The sequence below is a fragment of the Sminthopsis crassicaudata genome, chromosome 1 (genome assembly GCF_048593235.1).
Source record: "Sminthopsis crassicaudata isolate SCR6 chromosome 1, ASM4859323v1, whole genome shotgun sequence".
Lineage (NCBI taxonomy): Eukaryota > Metazoa > Chordata > Mammalia > Dasyuromorphia > Dasyuridae > Sminthopsis > Sminthopsis crassicaudata.
Genome location: NC_133617.1, coordinates 166,350,734 through 166,368,595, shown reverse-complemented (window position 1 = coordinate 166,368,595; position 17,862 = coordinate 166,350,734). Strand labels below are relative to the sequence as shown.

Below are 17,862 nucleotides of genomic sequence, written 5' to 3'. Positions count from 1 at the left end.
TGGTTGATCTTCATGCTTAGTGGGTATTCATTCCCCATAGATCCCTTTGGTCCCCTTTCTGTATTCCAGGAGCAAACCAAACAAGACACTCTTTGATAGATGTCTTCAGATATATAAAGGTTACCACACTCCCCTCCCAAGCCTTTCTTTCTTCAGGCTCACCATGCCCACTTTCTTCAACAATTGTCATATGATATGGTATGTAACTGAACAAAATCATCTTGCTGGGATGTGACCAAGGAAGTACAGGGAGAATATCACCTTCCTCAGTGCAAGTACTCTGTTTTCTTTATTGCAGTCTAGGGTCCCATTAGCTTTTTCTGTTGCCACATCACAATGTTGCCTCATATGAGTTTGTGGTTTACTAAAACAGCAAGAGAAAATCAAGCTCTCCTTACAAATTCCCTTATTTTTAAGCCCTAATATATAATCTCTGAAAACAAAGCCAGAAGTTAAAGAAAACACAGAAAAAAAATTTTTACTAGACTTGAGAACTAACTAGTTAATTAGTATAATTAACCAGTTATAACTGGCTCTTAATGAAAATGGAAGCAAGCATTTAACTAATTTTTGCAATGGTTTACTTTTTTGTCAAGTAATGAATTTTTATTTTGAAGTTGAAATTCTTCTTTCTCAGAACTTACCTTGACCCATTCACTCTTTAACTCTCTAAATGAAACAATAAATCTTTATTACAGCTCTAGCATTTTTAATTGAGGAAAAGAAAATAGCTTTCTTATGAAATAGGTTTCCAACTTCCTCTTATTCATGTGTGAAGAACTTTCTGCCATTTTAATATTGTGAGTGATGGTTAAATCACAACACATGGCTTATAACATGTCAATCTTCTCATCTGTTTGAGAAAGAAATAGAAGAATATTTTGGCTTGAACCAAGCCAAATAATTTCTCATGGTTTCAGACCTCAACTTGAACTTTACATATAGCTGAAGAAGCTGTAATTTTCAAGCAAGAAATAGCTCTTTGTCAGCTACCTTTGAAATGCTGACACCCATCTCAGTGACCACCTTCATAGGTATGAGTAATTAAGTCAGAAATGGCTTTAAAGTATGAGTTCTTTCTAGCCTAAGGAGAAATACTTTTCAGCTATTCCATGAAGTAACTCCTGTTAGAAAATCACCAATTTTCTTTTCCTGCATAATGGAAGAGTAATTTCATAATATGTATTGACAAGAAAAAAAAACTTTTGTCCTCCTTTCAACAATTTCCTATAACTACAGTCCCAGTGCTACTTGAATTTTGCAGATGGTCTATAAATGTTGTATATTAGAGTATAGAATACATCCAAAAAGAATCACAAACCTGCCTGATTCGGAGGAAAATGTGGATCCTTTCCTCACAAGCGCTACCCTCTAAATGACTTCAAAACTCTCATCTGCTTTTGATTGCTTGATTCAACATGTCCTAAGAAATCATGTTTCCCACATCCACCAGTAAATTCCTAAGACATATCATTTCAAAATCATAACTAGGGAAGAATGACTGGGACTTACTCCTAGGGCACAAGAATTTAGGGGTCACACTTTTTAAAAATTATTTTTAAAATATATAATGATTAAATTTGTTATTTTTAAATATTGACAGCACTTATGCCCCTTCTATGCTATGGAAACTCTTAGTGTCAGTGCCTAATTAGCTAGAATAACTAGTTAAAATATAAAGCTACCATTTTATGCTTCTTTCCTCCACATACTGAATCACTCACTCCCTAACCTGGTTTGCCTTGGATCTCATGTTATCCTCAGGTCTCTCTTGCATGAGCTGCTGTCTAGTACATTTAATTCAACAAGGTTGTATGCAAGGGTCTCTCAACAATATTTAGTTTCAAGGTCTTTCTCTCTAGCTGGGAGTAGCATTAAGAGTGTTTCTACTCGCAGTGTTCTGATATCCTGGGGGGTTTTCATATACTCAACTGCAGTAGTGAAAATTATCTCTTATATTACTCTGATAAGGTGAATTATTTATTTGGTGAAAAGTTGATTTGAAGACCTGCTTCATGCTCCTTTCCCTGGATGTCAAAGTACTAGACATCTTATTGGTCATTTTTCAGTTGAGTCTGCCTTTTCATGACCCCATTTGGGATTTTCTTGGCAAATATACTAGAGTGGTTTGCTTGTTCCTTCTCCAATTTCATTTTACAGATGAGAAAACTTAGGGAAATAGGATTAACTGACTGGTCCAGAGTCACCCAATTAATAAATGTCTGAGATTTGATTTGAACTCAGGTATTCCTTATTCTGGATTTAGTACTTTACCTACTATGCCACCTAGCTGTCCACAAAAAGTATCAAACTGCTCTATGAAATTTCCCTTTTATCCTTGCAAGTGGACTTTGTTAGGAAGTTTTCTGTAGATAAGGCTGGTAATTCCATCTCTTTGTTAATTCTTCACTGAAGCTGTGTTGCTAATGACACAAATCTTAATTATGTCTTTGCTCATTTTCCCTTACTACACCACCATCTACTTCCAAAATCAAAATAATGATAATAGCTAACAATTGTATAGCACTTTAAGGTTTACAAAGTGATTTACAAATATTATTTCACTTGATCCTCACAAAACTCTTGGCATCTAGGTGCTACTTACTATTATCTCCATTTTACAGATGAAGAAACTGAGGTAAATCACCCAGCTAGTAAGCGGCTGGAATTCTGGTCTTTTTAACTTAAAGGTTCAGCACTCTGCTGTTGTTTTAATCTGCTTGAGTACATCACCTCAATCTCCACAGACTAACTACTAAATTCATTGTCTTTCCCCCTAAATTAGTCCCTCCCTCAACTTCTCTTTTGTTAGATAATGATATCATTTTCCTCCCCACATTAAGAATCTTGGAGTCATCTTTGATTCTCTTCTTCTTCTTAATCCACACATTGAATCAATCAGCAATTTTTCCATTTTTAACTCCAGAATACTTTAACTTCCACTTTTACTCCAAAATACCTCTCTCATCTCTTCTTATTCATTCCCATGATAACAGCCCTAATCTAGGTCCTCATCTCTAATGTAGACTACAATAGCAGTCACTTCGATATCTCCTGGCTTTCAGTCTGTTTTCTCACTAATCCATCTTCAGTCTGATACTTGAGTAATTCCCTAATATGAAATAAAAATGATTCTGCTCTTCTGCTCAAAAACCTTCAGTGGCCCACTATTTCCTGCCAAAAAAGAAAATATCATTAACATAGGTCTTTTTCAAAGATCTATATAACTTTGCTCTCATTTATGTGTCCATTTTTATCTCATATTATTCCTCTTGTTTACTCTTATGTTCCAACTATGAACATCTAGGTGATACAGTGGATAGAGCATGGAGCTTGGAATCAGGAAGACATCCTCCTGAGTTCAAATCTGGCATCAGACACTTAGTAGCTTGTGTGACCCTAAATAAAATACTTAACTGTGTTTGCCTCAGTTCCTCATCTGTAAAATGAGTTGGAAATGCAATCATTTGCTTTTTCTTTGTTAAGAAAACCCCAAATGCGGTCATGAAGAAGCAGATACAATTGAAAATGATTGAACAACAAAATATTCCAACTATACTAAAATAAATCAGTCTCAATTAGTTTAAATAATGAATCCCATGAAGCGATGGCATATCTTAGAATTTGCTCTATTTTAAGTTATAGTTGTATAAAATGAGTTCATTGATTATAGAAAAATGCATTTGAATAATGCCACCATTACATGGAATTCTTTATCTACACTACTCAGTACTTATATTTTAAGCATGATCCCATGGAATCATTCATGGATGATCCATGAGGAATGGGGCAGGGGACTTCCACTGCTCACTAAAGGATATGCGATATGCTCTTACCTTGTATCATATACTGCCACCCTTGCAAAGTATCTTGATTCCCCACTAAGCTTTTAAAAATATTATCACCAAAATCTAGTGGTACTCCTCAGACCAACTGTCCTTAATGTTTGTCAGTTTCCCATAAAAGAACACCAGCCTTTTAATAACTAAGTAGCCATAGTAACTCTTTAAATAAATAAAATATAGTGTTCTAACAACGTTGAACAATGTCAAACATAGAATAGCATCAAAGTAGTATGAGAGAAGAAAGGGAGGGAGAAAAGGAGAGAGACAGAGAGAAAGACAAAGACAGAGAGAAACAGACAGGACAGAAACACAGAAGGATAGGAAGGAAGGAAGGAAGGAAGGAAGGAAGGAAGGAAGGAAGGAAGGAAGGAAAAGAAGAGAGAAGTAGGGAGGGGCAGAAAAGAGTGTGAATCAGAGGGAAAACAGAAATATAGAGAGATAGAGATAAAGAAAGAGAAAAAAGAGGAAGACAAAGAGACAGAGAAACAGAGAATGAGGAGAGAGGGGAAGTCAGGAAGAGAGAGAGAGGGAGAGGAAGAAGATTTGGTTTTGAAATCAAGAAGTCTTGATTCAGCCTCACTTGTTACACATACTTAACTTCTCAGTGCTAAGCTAAAATTAAGATATTGAGAAAGTGTTGAATTGCCTTAGTGGTGGGACATTCCTCACCCAAGACAGTGAAATCACAGGTCAGATCCCTAGTTCCTCATAAATAGTGACACATCAATGACATCTTAATATAACAGTATAATAGTTATAGTAAAAGAATTGATCTGACCTATAAAAGTCATATCAGAAAATTCTGCTATACAATCACAGTCTAGGAAATACAAAACATATTTTGAAAAAGAAAATCTTCAGTGGCTCCCAGTAGTGCCCTTTGGGCAACTGAGATAGAAATCCCAGATAAGCCCTCCAAATGTATTCTTGTTTTTATGGGCACTCAGAAAGCTAACCCAAATTTGAGCCACTTTAGGGATTGGCATCCACTCCAAAACATAATCCATGACTACTAGATGTGTTTCTTTCATGGGACCAACTAGAAGAAAATTTAATTCAAAACAAAAGCCCATCAGTAAGTATAGCAATAGATGTGATAAGATCTCCCCGCCAAAATATCAAAATTCCAAGATTACCCTCTCCCACAGTTTGCCATGCCATATTTGGAAGACGGGAACACATGTAAAAAGCAAACAAATAGAGAGGGATGAGGACATCAAGAGTAAAAGAAAGGTAATGTTTCTAAGGGAGAAGCAGAAGGAAGAACCTTGTAAGAATTCTCTGTTAGAGCCAGGCAGAAGAAAAATAGACTATGTTCAGAAGCAGAGCCCTAACAAAGGTTTTTGTCCACTTTAGAATATGCTGTCAAAGTCCTTCAGCAGCAAAAAAACAATGGAACTACATGCCGTAGTAACAAAAATGATAGTTAAAATAAGAAACTACCAGAGTTGAGTTTCTCCCCTTGCCTTCCCTACTTTTCCCACTCCCACATGGCAACCTTTTCCAGATTTCAGTCCCCCATCATATGGTTGCCCCGTCTCACCTTTTTCTGCTTGCCCTAGATGCACTTTTTGGGATTTGTCCCAGGTACAAAAAATTCAAGATTAGACTTTGGTTCAGAGGAATAGATAAGTTTTAGTAGTTTCATGTTTCTTACTTCTCAAATACCAAAAATAGCAGTAAACACATCTTGGAGAAATTTCTAGTGTATTTCCAGAATTCAACCCCCAGACAGATGGGTAAATTGATTAAATAAATATCTAGGCCTCTATAACTGTTCATTATTTTGGTTCTTTTCCTCTAGGCAAAGAAGAAGAAAGACTTGCTCTAGAAACTGCTCTGATGTATGGGGCTAAAAAGCCTCTTGACACAGAGGGTATCCATCAATTCAGAGCTGATATTGACATGGATTTTGAGGTAGAAAAAGCTGTACTTGGCAAAGACTTCAAAGTCACCATCACTTTCCGGAACAGCACCAACAGGCGTTACACAGCTACAGCTTATCTCTCTGGCAATATCGTCTTCTATACAGGTGTTGCAAAGTCAGAATTCAAGAATCAGACCTTCGATGTGAAAGTGGAACCCTACTCCTGTAAGTTGGAGAGATTTTTCTCAAATTTCTGAATCCTAAATTTTTTCCAGTCACTGTGTTCTATGTCTGACCACTTGACCTAGATAGCTCTGGAGGGGAAAGTAAGGCAGGTGACTTTGCACAACCTTCCCTCACTTAAATCCAATTGACTTGCATGCCATGGCATCACCCCCCTGATGTCAGGGTCCTCTTCAAGAATGAAGGAGAAACAACAACGGTGATTTTTTCTTGAGAATCTCTTTACCCATTTTGGAAAGGAGATATGTCTAATGGAGACATTTGCAAAAGTCTCAAGTCTTGTGAACAATTTTAATTCTGAAGGACAAAATAATAATTGTAGTTTGAACTCTTTTCCTCTCTAAAAATTGGGTTTGGGAGGAAAGCTCAGAACCTGTGATTTGACTATTGTAAAGGACTACCAGTATGGTAAGTCTTCCAGAAATTCAGGTAAATAGCTACTCTGTAAGTTCTAATTGTTGAAAATTGAGTAGGGTGTGAAGTTAAATGTCTTACCCATGGTGAATATCCTGTATGTAATCGAGACAAGACTTTCTAATTGCTGGGGTTTTTTGTTTTAAATAACAATTAATTTCCCCCCCATTACATATAAAAACAATTATAAACATTCACTTTTTTTTTATTTTGAGTTCCAAATTCTCTCTTTCCTTCCCTCACTTACTTTGCCCCCTTTTGGGATGGTAGGTGATTTTATATAGATTATACATGTACAATCATGCAAAACATATTTCCATACTAGTCATCTTGTGAAAGAAGGTATAGCCAAAAAAACATGGAAAAAAGATGAAGTAAAAAATAGTATATTTCAGACTCCATCATGAATCCTTTGGGGTTGTCTTAGATTATTGTATTACCTAGAATAACTAAGTCATTCACAGTTGATCATCATACAGTATTGCTGCTACTGTTTACAATATTCTCCTGGTTCGGCTCACTTTATTCTGCTTCAGTTTTTGTGAATCTTCCTACCTTTTTCTGAAATAATCTTGTTTGTCATTTTTTATAGGACAATAGTATTCCATTACAATGGCAAATACTTCAGCTTTCTGAGGCATTCCCGAATTGATAGGCATCCTTTCAATATCCAATTCTTTACCATCAAAAAAATTACTATAATTATTTTTTTACCAATAGGTCCCTTTCCCTTTTTAACAAAAATCTCTTTGGGTTGCAGACTTAGTAGGAGTATTGCTGGATCAAAAGATGTGTACAGTTTTATAGCTCTTTGGATAATAGTTTCCCAAGGGGCATAGTTCCAAATTACACTTCAGCATGGTTATATCTGTTTACAACTCCACCAATAGTGCATTAGTGTGACAATTCTACCAATATCCTGCCAACACTTATCATTTTCTTTTTCTGTCATATTAGGTGATAGGTCTGAGGTGGCACCTCAGACTTGTTTGATTTGCATTTCTCTAAGCAATAGTGATTTAGAACATTTTTTATGTGACTATAAATAGCTTTGACTTTTTTTTCGTCTGAAAACTTAGAGGAGTTTAATGAGCACTTAAAAGTCTCTTTATAAAGGATTTCTACATGAAGACATCCACTGACTATTGGAGATGAAAGATTTTAAATCAGGAGAGAGGTTAGAGATGAATAAACAGATTTTCAAATCATTAGCTTAGAAATGATAAGTGAATCCATGAAATCACCAAGTCAAAAAATGGGATAGATAAAGGGAGAAGAGAAGAAGGGCTAGAACAGAGTTTTAGAGGACATCTATGATTACTGGGCATAATATGAATAAAGAGCCAGCAAATGAGACTTTAGGGAAAGAAGAGGAGAGAATTAGGATAGGAGAATGACATTCATGTAGACAACCATGTTTTTTTGTTTTTTTTTTTTTATTTAGCAATTTCTCATTTTTAAATTTAAATTCTATATTTTATTTTCACCCAATTATATGTAAAAACAATTTTTAAGATTTGTTTTAAAAGATATTTGAATTCCAAATTCTCCCTCCCTTCACCCCTGTTGAGAAGGCAAGTAATTTTGATAGAGATTATACATATGCAGTCATGCAAAACATAGTAGTCATATTGTAAAAAAAAAAAAAAAAGCACAGAAAGAAAAAAAAATAAAGTATGCTTTGATCTACATTCAGACTCCACCAGTTTTTTCTCTGAAGATAGATAGCAATTTTTATCAAAAATTCTTCAGAATTGTCTTGGATCTGCTGCTTCTTACCACTTTGAGTTCCTCTTCCTTATCCCTGACTTCTCCCACACTTCTTTTCTTACATATCCTCCTGTGTGTTTTCATGAGGGGAAAATTCTGAATCTTATTCATTGGGACTGTCATCTTAAACTTGAAATTTTGATAATGTCATTTCCAAGTGTGATATGTAATTGCGGGCATATCCTCTGCCAAAAATGAGGAAACCATTCAAGGCAGTGTTGTGTAATAGAACTCTAGGTTTAAAGAAAGGAGTCAATGAATTATTCCTTAGATACTGTCTGTGTGACCTTGAGTAAAAAAAGTCATTTAATCTCTCTGGGCTTAAATTTCTTTATCTGCAAAGTAGAGGCCATTTGATGTCCTTTAGGGTCTCTTCCCATTCTAAATTTAGGATTTCATACTTCTGTAGAATCTGAACCTGAATTAGGTCCTGTAGGGTTAATTAGCCTGAAATAATACCAAAAGAGTCTAATTCAAGTTCAGGAAGTAGCTTGATCACCTATAAGAACCTATCATTCTTTATTTTATGGGGGTGGTTTTGCTCAGATTTCAAAACCTATATCTAAGAAGGAATGTGGTCATTGTTTAGTTGTTTCAGTTATATGCAACTCTTTTGGGGGGCAAAAGATCCCGGAGTGGTTTGCCAATTCCTTCTCCAGCTCATTTATAGATGAGGAAACTGAGATAAACAGAGTTAAGGGACTTGCCCAAAGTCTCACAGCTAATATCTGAAGCCTTATTTTAACTCAGCCCTTCCTGACTCAAGGTCCAGTATAGTATCCACTGCACCACCTAGCTGCCATAGACTATAAATCAGCAGCTCCAGGTATCTGTTCAAAATTGGGAGAAGGGAGCATTTCAAAGTTTGCCAACAGAAGTCTTAGTCTCCTTTAATTCCAGAAAACTCTGAAAAGATTCCCTTGGATATGCAGAAGCCCTGTGGGTGTTATTGATCTCCCATACCTGGAATAATAATTTTTAAATTATTAATGAAGAAGAAATATTTTGGATCACTTATTCTATGCATGTTAAGAACTCAAGTTGGGGTAAAAAAAAGGCTGCCAAATTATAAAATACTTAAGTAACTATATGAAATAAAATTGTACAGCAAATAAAATTGACTTTTTCTCATAATTTGAGTACCTATCTGCTCTACTGGTATCTCTTTCTAGGGTAGTACAATAGAAAAATGGCTTTAGAGTCATATTTAAATCCCAGGTCCACTAAGCAATACTTGGGTCCCATGTCTGCTAATCATTTAGCCTTTTGGGGTACCAGATCTTCTATTAAATGAGGAAGGTTATAATGGGCTTCTATGGTCCTTTCTAACTCTAAACACATTATTAATTGTTGGTGATAGTGATCAGCCATGCCTGACTTTTTGTCATCTTATTTGGGGTTTTCTTGGCAATGATGCTTGAGTGATTTACAATTTCCTTTTCTAGTCCTTTTCACAGATGAGGAAACTGAGGCTGTGACTTAAGTGACTTGCCCAGTATCCTACAGCTAGTAAATGTTTGAGACTGAATTTGAACTCAGGTCTTCCTGACTCCAGAGTTACTGCTCTAATCATTTCGCAACCTAGCTGCCACTATCTAACCATTGCATGCAGAAGTAAAAAGAGTACTCTAGAGATGGTCTAATTAGAGCAGATAAAATGGGATTTCCACCCCTTTATCCTAAACACTGAGCTTCTGAGACTAAGATTGAATTAAATTTGGGAGCTATTACATCATACCATTGGCTTACATGGAACTTGCAGCCCACAAAAAGAAAGAAAGAAACACCTGTTTTTTTTTCATAAAGACTGTTGTCTAGCCACATCTTCCCCATCCTCTGCTTGTATAGTTGATTTTGTAATCCAATTATAGGACTTAACATTTATCCTTATTAAATCTCATCTCTTTAGACTCAGCAGATTGCTCTAGCCTGTCAAAATCTCATGTCCTGATTCTGTTATTCAGCACATTAGCTCTCCCTCCCAGAGTAGTGTCACCCCCCAAATTTGATAGATGCTATTCCTGTCATCATTCCAGTCACTGATTAAAAAAAACAAACTTGAAGAACATTACATACAAGATGCCAATACAGGTTGGAAAAGGTATTTTCACACTAGAACTTTAACAATCAGGTCAAAGACAGGTATTTCTCAATCTGTTGAAATAAAAATTTCCCAACTAGAATTGAATGCATGCTTTCCAGATTGATGATTAAAGGGAATGTGTGGGCTGAAATCAGCTTGGAGGATCTGAATAACTTAAACCTTCCAGTGCCTTCAAAGGTGCTATCATTTCAACTTGGCTATATTTAGTTTTCTTTACTTTGGGGAAAAGAGGCAAGGCAGCTCAGGTCTGTGTCTCCCCTGGCTTTCCCCAGGCACAGTAAATGATATTGGCAGCAACCCAGCTCTACCAATAATACAGTGGAGTTCTATTACTCTTTCTCTTGCCATGATTAATAAACTTTATCTGGAACAATTTCTTGTTCAGTAGCAAAATACAGCAGTTACATAACATGCTATTTCAGGAATACTGTTCTCCTGGGCTCTGAAACTGAACCCAGGTTTTTTAGTCCTACAATTTAGGTGACATTTCACCTGTCAAAGGGTAAAAAGATCTTGACCCCTGGATTATTGAAGATAATAAGAAACCAGGTATATCCCCAAAACTTGAAATGTTGCCAAATAGTTCCACAACAGGAAAACTGGGGAAATTTTTTTTGATCATTATTATTGACTAGAGCTATCCCTGGGCAAAATGTCTCTTCTGTAGAACTTTTCATTTTGCCATTTCATCAGCCAGCAGTCTGGTTTGTCAGCTTCCTTGATAATGGGCCAGCTCAGAGAGTGGTTTAAGGATTGAATGCCTAGAACCTGGGCTCCATTCACCATTCTTGGCTTTGGAGTGTCTTAGTTGGGAAACTGATAGAGGAACCAAGGAGTAAGCATGATCAAGGCAAAATCAGAGCTAGAAGAAAAGCCAGGGTCTATGGACCACAACAGGAAGAAAGGCAATATTTTTAGAAGGTTTGGAATGGAGTCAGAGCTACTGTATAGTGAAACCAGAAAGCTGGATATTTAGCACCAGGCATGGAAAAGCTGAGTTCAAATCTAGGCTCAGACATTTATTAGTTACGAGCAAGCCCTTTAACTTTCTTTGCCTCAGTTTCCTCATCTGAAAAAATGGGAATAATTATAGCACCTAACTCCCTAGATTGTATCAAATAACTAATCAAATAAATTTAATGAGAATCAAATAAACTAATAATTGTAAAGTTCTTAATACAGTATCTGCTACAGAGCAAGCAATATAAAAAGAGTAACTATTAAATATATACATATATATACCCACACATATATATGTATATTATATATAATTATATATATATATATATATAATATAGTAAAATAGCTATCATCATCATCATTATATATTATATGTATATATACATATATATATATATAGTATCTATCATATATACACATATCATATATTCTCCTTTAGGCTGGGGCTCTGAAGATTTATATGGTGATTCAGGACCAAAGATGTGGACAGTAGTAGGGGTACTCAGTAATGAAGAAACTGCAAGTTTGGGTTGCTCTTCCAAGCAGAAGTCTTCTGTAGTCCTTCTAGAGTCAAATGTTGTTTTCTTTGGCTCATCCTCTGGGTTTGCCCTTTCCCCTGTCCCAAAGAGGGCTTGTGACATCTAGCCTAGTGAATCTCATGCTCTAAAGTTCATGAGCTCTTCCTTATTTTTCTCCTCCATTCATCTCCTACCTCCACTGGTCACTTTACTGAAAGGTTTATCCTTGGGCCTTCCTACAATTCATAATCCCAAAGTCATTACCCAATTATCAGTTGCTGCTCAATATAACTAAAATGAATGATTTGCTAGAGCCCAAACTGCCAGTCAGAGGATTTCTTTCCTCCAATAATTTTCATTGAGGAGCACAGTGAAAAATCTGTGGAAAAAGGAGAGAGATGAGCAGAAAAATGATTGGGGAAGAATGAGTGAACCAATTGCCTTCTTATACTCTGCCTGTCATAGGTCAAAATCTGGCCTGAACAACTCAACACTTACAGGATAAAGGCTTTGCAGCCTTGTATAGTGAAACACAGAGTAGATTCTCCACAGGAGTGTTTTTACAGGCATGGATAGTTAGGAATCCTCCTTACCTAATTTTCCCTAGGAGCTTGGGACTTAAAAATGGGAAAGAAAGTGAGAAAGAGAATAAAAAAATAATGCAACAGAATACAGTTCATATGCTTAATATCAGACAAGTAAAATAAGCAGTCACTTACATGGTTTAATTTGAAGGATGATCTCCCTCCCAATGGCTTATCATGAATTCCTCAAAACATTGGGAACTTATTAAATATTATACTATTCATGCATAGGAAATTATCATGAATTTCCTAGCATTCAGTTTATAAAATTATTTCTTCTGTGGAAGGAAAAACTGGGCTCAACATAAAAACACTCAGTTCTCAGGAGGTAGGGATCTTTCCCTATCTTATTATTTTATAGAGGACCAAATTTAGCCACAGCTGTGGTCTTTATAAAATATTTTTGATTCCTAGAAAGTTTTGCCAGTCTAAGATTCCTCCTGTTTTCCTTTACATCCCAATATTCCACACTATGTTTGGTTGGAGGATGTATGAAGTCCACTTAATAGCAATCCTAGTTAAAGCTATTTTCAGTCCAGCAAGTCAACAAAAAAGTTTCCTGGACCAAGATCAGAGTTTAGAAAATTCTTTCTCTTCTTTTCTTTCTTTCTCTTTTTTTCTTTCTCTTCTTCCTTCCTTTCTTTGTTTTGCTTTCTTCCTTCCCTCACCTTCTTTTCTTTTTTCATTCCTTTATTTTCTCCTCTTTCTCTCTTTTCTTCCCTCTCACTCTCTTCCTTCTCTCTTTTCTTATTTCTTTCCTTCTGTCTCTTTCTTCCATCTTTTCTCTTTCTACCTTTCTTCTTTATAGTAAGTGCCTTGTATGTGCAAAGCAGTATGTATTAAAAGCCCTCCTCATTGAAGATGGCCAGAAGAAGGCCATCCTTTTTTGGGGGAAAGAATAATTGTATTGTTTTGTCATTTGACACAATCCAGTGAGCCTTTACAAGTTATCATCCTTTAGTCATTTCACTGAGGTTTGCCACAACAAATGCACACTGCTCTCATTTGACTTTCTCTTCTCTTAGTTTCGACTCTGTTGCAGTCCCAACCTGTAATGTTGTTATTGGAAAGCTAGATGAAGTTGATAAAACAGCAGGATTTCTGGATTCATTATTTCACGTGTTCATTTTTCTTCCTGACCAGTTACAAATGAGGAAGTGCAAATCAAAGCTGGTGAGTACATGGGCCAGCTGCTGGAACAGGCCTCGCTCCATTTCTTCGTCTCTGCTCGGATCAATGAGACCAGCAAGGTTCTGGCCATGCAGAAATCAACTGTACTGCATATCCCTACAGTGAACCTCAAGGTCAGTTCCAGCAATTCCAAAGAAGGACCAGACTAATGCATGTCCTAGTTCTTTGAGAAGTTGGGCATTCATTGACACCAGCTGGGTGTCAATAACAAGTGAGCCCTGTGTGTGTATGTTCCTTATTGCTATAAAACCTGAGCCAGAATCTTCTTGTTCTTTGAAAGAAATAAACAGCCCTATATATAGTCACACAGACATTTCTCCAGATATAAATATGTAGCTATAGCTGGAGATATAAATGTGTCTTTGGTTATAAATGTACTTATAAAGAAGTAACTAAAGATATGGTGGATATAGAAACACAGCTGACTCAATTAATTATTCAGAATAAATCAGGGAGAGGAACAGCATACATAAATTAAACACACACACCCCATCCTCAGGTAAATTCCTCAACTATATCCAGAGCTTTTTTATTTTCAACCTCTAATTCCTAATAAGGTACAAAAATTAGGCTTGTTTGTATAAGACATTTAAAATCTTGCCAATCTTCTGCTTCAGCCTTCAGAATCTGTGAATTCCAGTTACTATCAGAAGTCAAAAAGTGGAATTATGGCCAATTCTCTCAAATTTGGGGGTAGGAGGAGGTTTTTTCACATCACCCTCCACAACACCATTGATAGTTCCTAGGAACAGTGAAGACAGCAACAGCTGTGGTAGAGGGTGTGAGTGGGAAGAGCTGCTTTCCCATATGCCTTAGCTTAGAATATAAACCAATCAACATTGGTTTATAGACTGATTCAATGATCAGTTCAATTCATTGATCAATTAATACTGGTAAGCTAGTGCTGTGCTAGGCATTGTGCTAAGTGGTGGGGTTACAAAATGAGGCAAAAGAGAGTCCCTGCCTTTGAAGAGCTTAATGGGAGAGCATGAAAACACACACACACACACACACACACACACACACACACACACACACACACACACACACACACATATATATATAAAGTTATATACAAAAAGAATAGGAAATAATTAATCAAAGTTTGGGGGAAGGTTTCCTATAAAAGGCAGGATTTTTATTGGGACTTTAAAGAAGCCAGAGAAGTCAATAGTCAGAGTGGAAAGAGAACATTCCTTGCAAGAGGGATGGCCAGAAAGAATGCCCAGAGCTACGATATGGAGAGCTCTTGGCAACACTCAAGGCCATAGCCAGTGGCACCTCACCTATAAGTAAAAGCCCAGGACTGATAAGGGAACTGGGGTGCCCATTGATAAAGGTACCATCAGATACCCAGCAGGCATTTTATACTAATGGGTGTCAGGAGATTTCTCAAGTCAGTGACAAGTAACAATTGGCACCCAGATCCTAGACAGAAATACTTCAGGCAATAGTCATGTTTCTGGGGAAAATGGTATTTAAATTACAGAATTATCAAAAGTTTTAGATGAAAGAAGCTTTAGTAATAATAAAAATGACAACCATATTAATAATAGTTACCATTTAAACTAGCATTAGAGTTTTAAGTTTGTTAAGTATCTTTTAAATTTTTTTTATTATTATATCTTTTTATTTACAAAACATATGCATGGGTAATTTTTCATCATTGACCCTTGCAAAACCTTCTGTTCCAAATTTTACCTTCCTTCCTCCCACCCCCTCCCCTAGATGGCAGGTAGTCCCATACATGTTAAATATGTTAAATTATATGTTAAACCCAATATATGTATACATATCTACACAGTTATCTTGCTGCACAAGAAAAAAATGCATCTAGAAAGAGAAAAAAAACCTGAAAAGGAAAACAAAAATGCAAGCAAACAATAACAGAAATGGTAAAAATACTATGTTGTGGTCCACACTCAGTTCCTATAGTCCTCTCTCTGGGTATAGATGGCTCTCTGCATTACTGGACAATTGGATTTGCTTTGAATCAACTCATTGTTGAAAAGAGCCATGCTTATCAGAATTAATCATCATATAGTCTTTTTGTGGCTGTGTATTATGACCTCCTGGTTCTCTTCATTTCACTCAGCATCAGTTCATGTAAGTCTCTCCAGGCCTCTCTGAAATCATCCTGCTGGCCATTTCTTACAAAGCAGTAGTATTCCATAACATTTATATACCATAATTTATTCAATAATTCTCCAATTGAGAGACATCCACTCAGTTTGCAGTTTCTTGCCACTACAGAAAGGGCTGCCACAAACATTTTTGCACATGTGGGTCCCTTTCCCTCCTTTAAGATATAAGCCCAGAAGAAACACTGCTGGATCAAGCAGTATGTGCAATTTGATAGCTTTTTGAGTATAGTTCCAAATTGCCCTCCAGAATGGTTGGATCCGTTCACATTACCACCAACAATGTATTAGTGTCCCAGTTTTCCCACATCCCTTCCAACATTCATCATTGTCTTTCCCTGTTATTCTAGCCAATCTGAGAGGTATGTAGTGGTATCTCAGAGTTGTTTAAATTTGCATTTCTCTGATTAATAACGACTTGAAGCATCTTCTCATATGACTAAAAATAGTTTCAATTTCTTTGTCTGAAAATTGTCTGTTCATATCGTTTGACCATTTATCAATTGGAGAATGGCTTGATTTCTTATAAATTTGAATCAATTCTCTATATATTTTGGAGATGAGGCCTTTATCAGAACCTTTAACTGTAAAAATGTTTTCCCAGTTTATTGCTTTCTTCTAATCTTGTCTGTATTAAGTTTTGTTTGTACAAAAACTTTTTTAACTTAATATAATCAAAAATATCTCTTTTGTGATCAATAGCAATCTCTAGTTTTTCTTTGGTCAGAAATTCCTTCCTCCTCCACAGGTCTGAGAGGTAAACTATCCTATGTTCTTCTAATTTATTTATAATATCATTCTTTATGCTTAAATCATGAACCTATTTTGAGCTTATCATAGTATACGGTGTTAAGTGTGGGTCAATGCCTAGTTTCTTCCATATTTGTCTCAAATTTTCCCAGCAGTTTTTGTCAAATGGTGAATTCTTATCCCAAAAGCTGGGGTCTTGCAAAGCATTTTTATACATTTGATACATTTGATATATATACATTTGATATATATATGTGTGTGTGTGTGTGTGTGTGTGTGTGTGTGTGTGTGTATTTATGATTGAAATCCTTTGTGAGCTTGTGAATTTTATTTTATACATATAAAAATAGTTTTCTGAGTAGGGATCCATAGGCTTCACCAGATTTCCGGATTAGTCCATCTATTCTTAAAAAGTTTGTACCCCTAGGACAAATCTAAAATAAGTAAATAAATTGATCTTATGGATTGAATGAAAGATTTAGAATCACAAAAGACCTGAGGTCAAATCCTGCTTCAGACACAACTTTGTGATCCTGGACAAGTCAATTAACCTCTCTCAATGTCAATTACTTCTTCTGTAAAATGAAGATTTTGTCATTCTAAATTTTGATGAAAGAAGCTTACTTTATTCAAATTAGTCTTGGAATTCTCCTAAAATGCCTTTTCATGGGTTGAACCTCTAAGTTAAGAGAAACCTCTTTGTGTTCTTAGAAAGTTCATAAGCAGTTGACTGAACAGAGACAGAAAGATGGAAGTTAGGAAATCCAAGCAGATATTAGGCAACAAGTTAGTTTGTAGGAAGACAGCAATTTATGGCCTGATATATAGAATCAATGCTCTGGAACTTTTCTCCTATTTGGAAAATAAAGGGTTCCTTTATTTCCCTTTTTAAGATTGTTATGATTTAATGAAAGTATTCATGGCAATACAAGCACAATCTACTTTTCACTTATACCCCCTTCCCTCTCTTCTTCCTCTCTGTTTCTATCTTTTTCTTATTTCTTCTTTCTCTCTATCTCTGTTTCTATCTCTTTGTCTCTTGTGTATTTCTATTTTTGTCTTCCTCTGTCTCTGTTTTTCTTTCTGTGTCTCTGTCTCCTGTGTTTTTCTGTCTCTGTTCCTCTATTTACCTTCTGTCTCTGCTGCCACTTACTTCTTTTTGCTCCCCTTTCTCCTCTTTCCTTTTTCTTCTTCCCCCTTTCCTATCAATGCCATCGATACAGCAATAGCCACATGTGCATTATTAACTCCTCAAAGACTAATCAATTAAACTGGATTAAAAAGGTTGGCAGATTCTGACTGAGTGACTGCTAGCCTTTGAGAAATATCAGAATTTTTCTTTTCCTCTCTTTTAAATCTAGTCACTAATAGCAGTTCATCATATGCTTTTGTAGACTATTAGTATCACACATTTGAAATTGAAATGGACCTTAAAGATTCTGTAGTCCAGTCCTTCTATTTCCTTTCATACCCAA

The 17,862-nt window shown here is 36.0% G+C and overlaps 1 protein-coding gene across 1 annotated transcript in view; it reads left to right on the top strand.

The window, feature by feature from the left end:
* Positions 1-17,862, top strand: part of F13A1 (coagulation factor XIII A chain) — a 189,234-nt gene that overhangs the window by 155,564 nt on the left and 15,808 nt on the right. The window contains exons 12-13 of the mRNA XM_074270966.1: positions 5,650-5,937; positions 13,449-13,609. Coding sequence (XP_074127067.1) covers positions 5,650-5,937; positions 13,449-13,609 — 449 coding nt within the window. The remainder of the gene's footprint in view (positions 1-5,649; positions 5,938-13,448; positions 13,610-17,862) is intronic.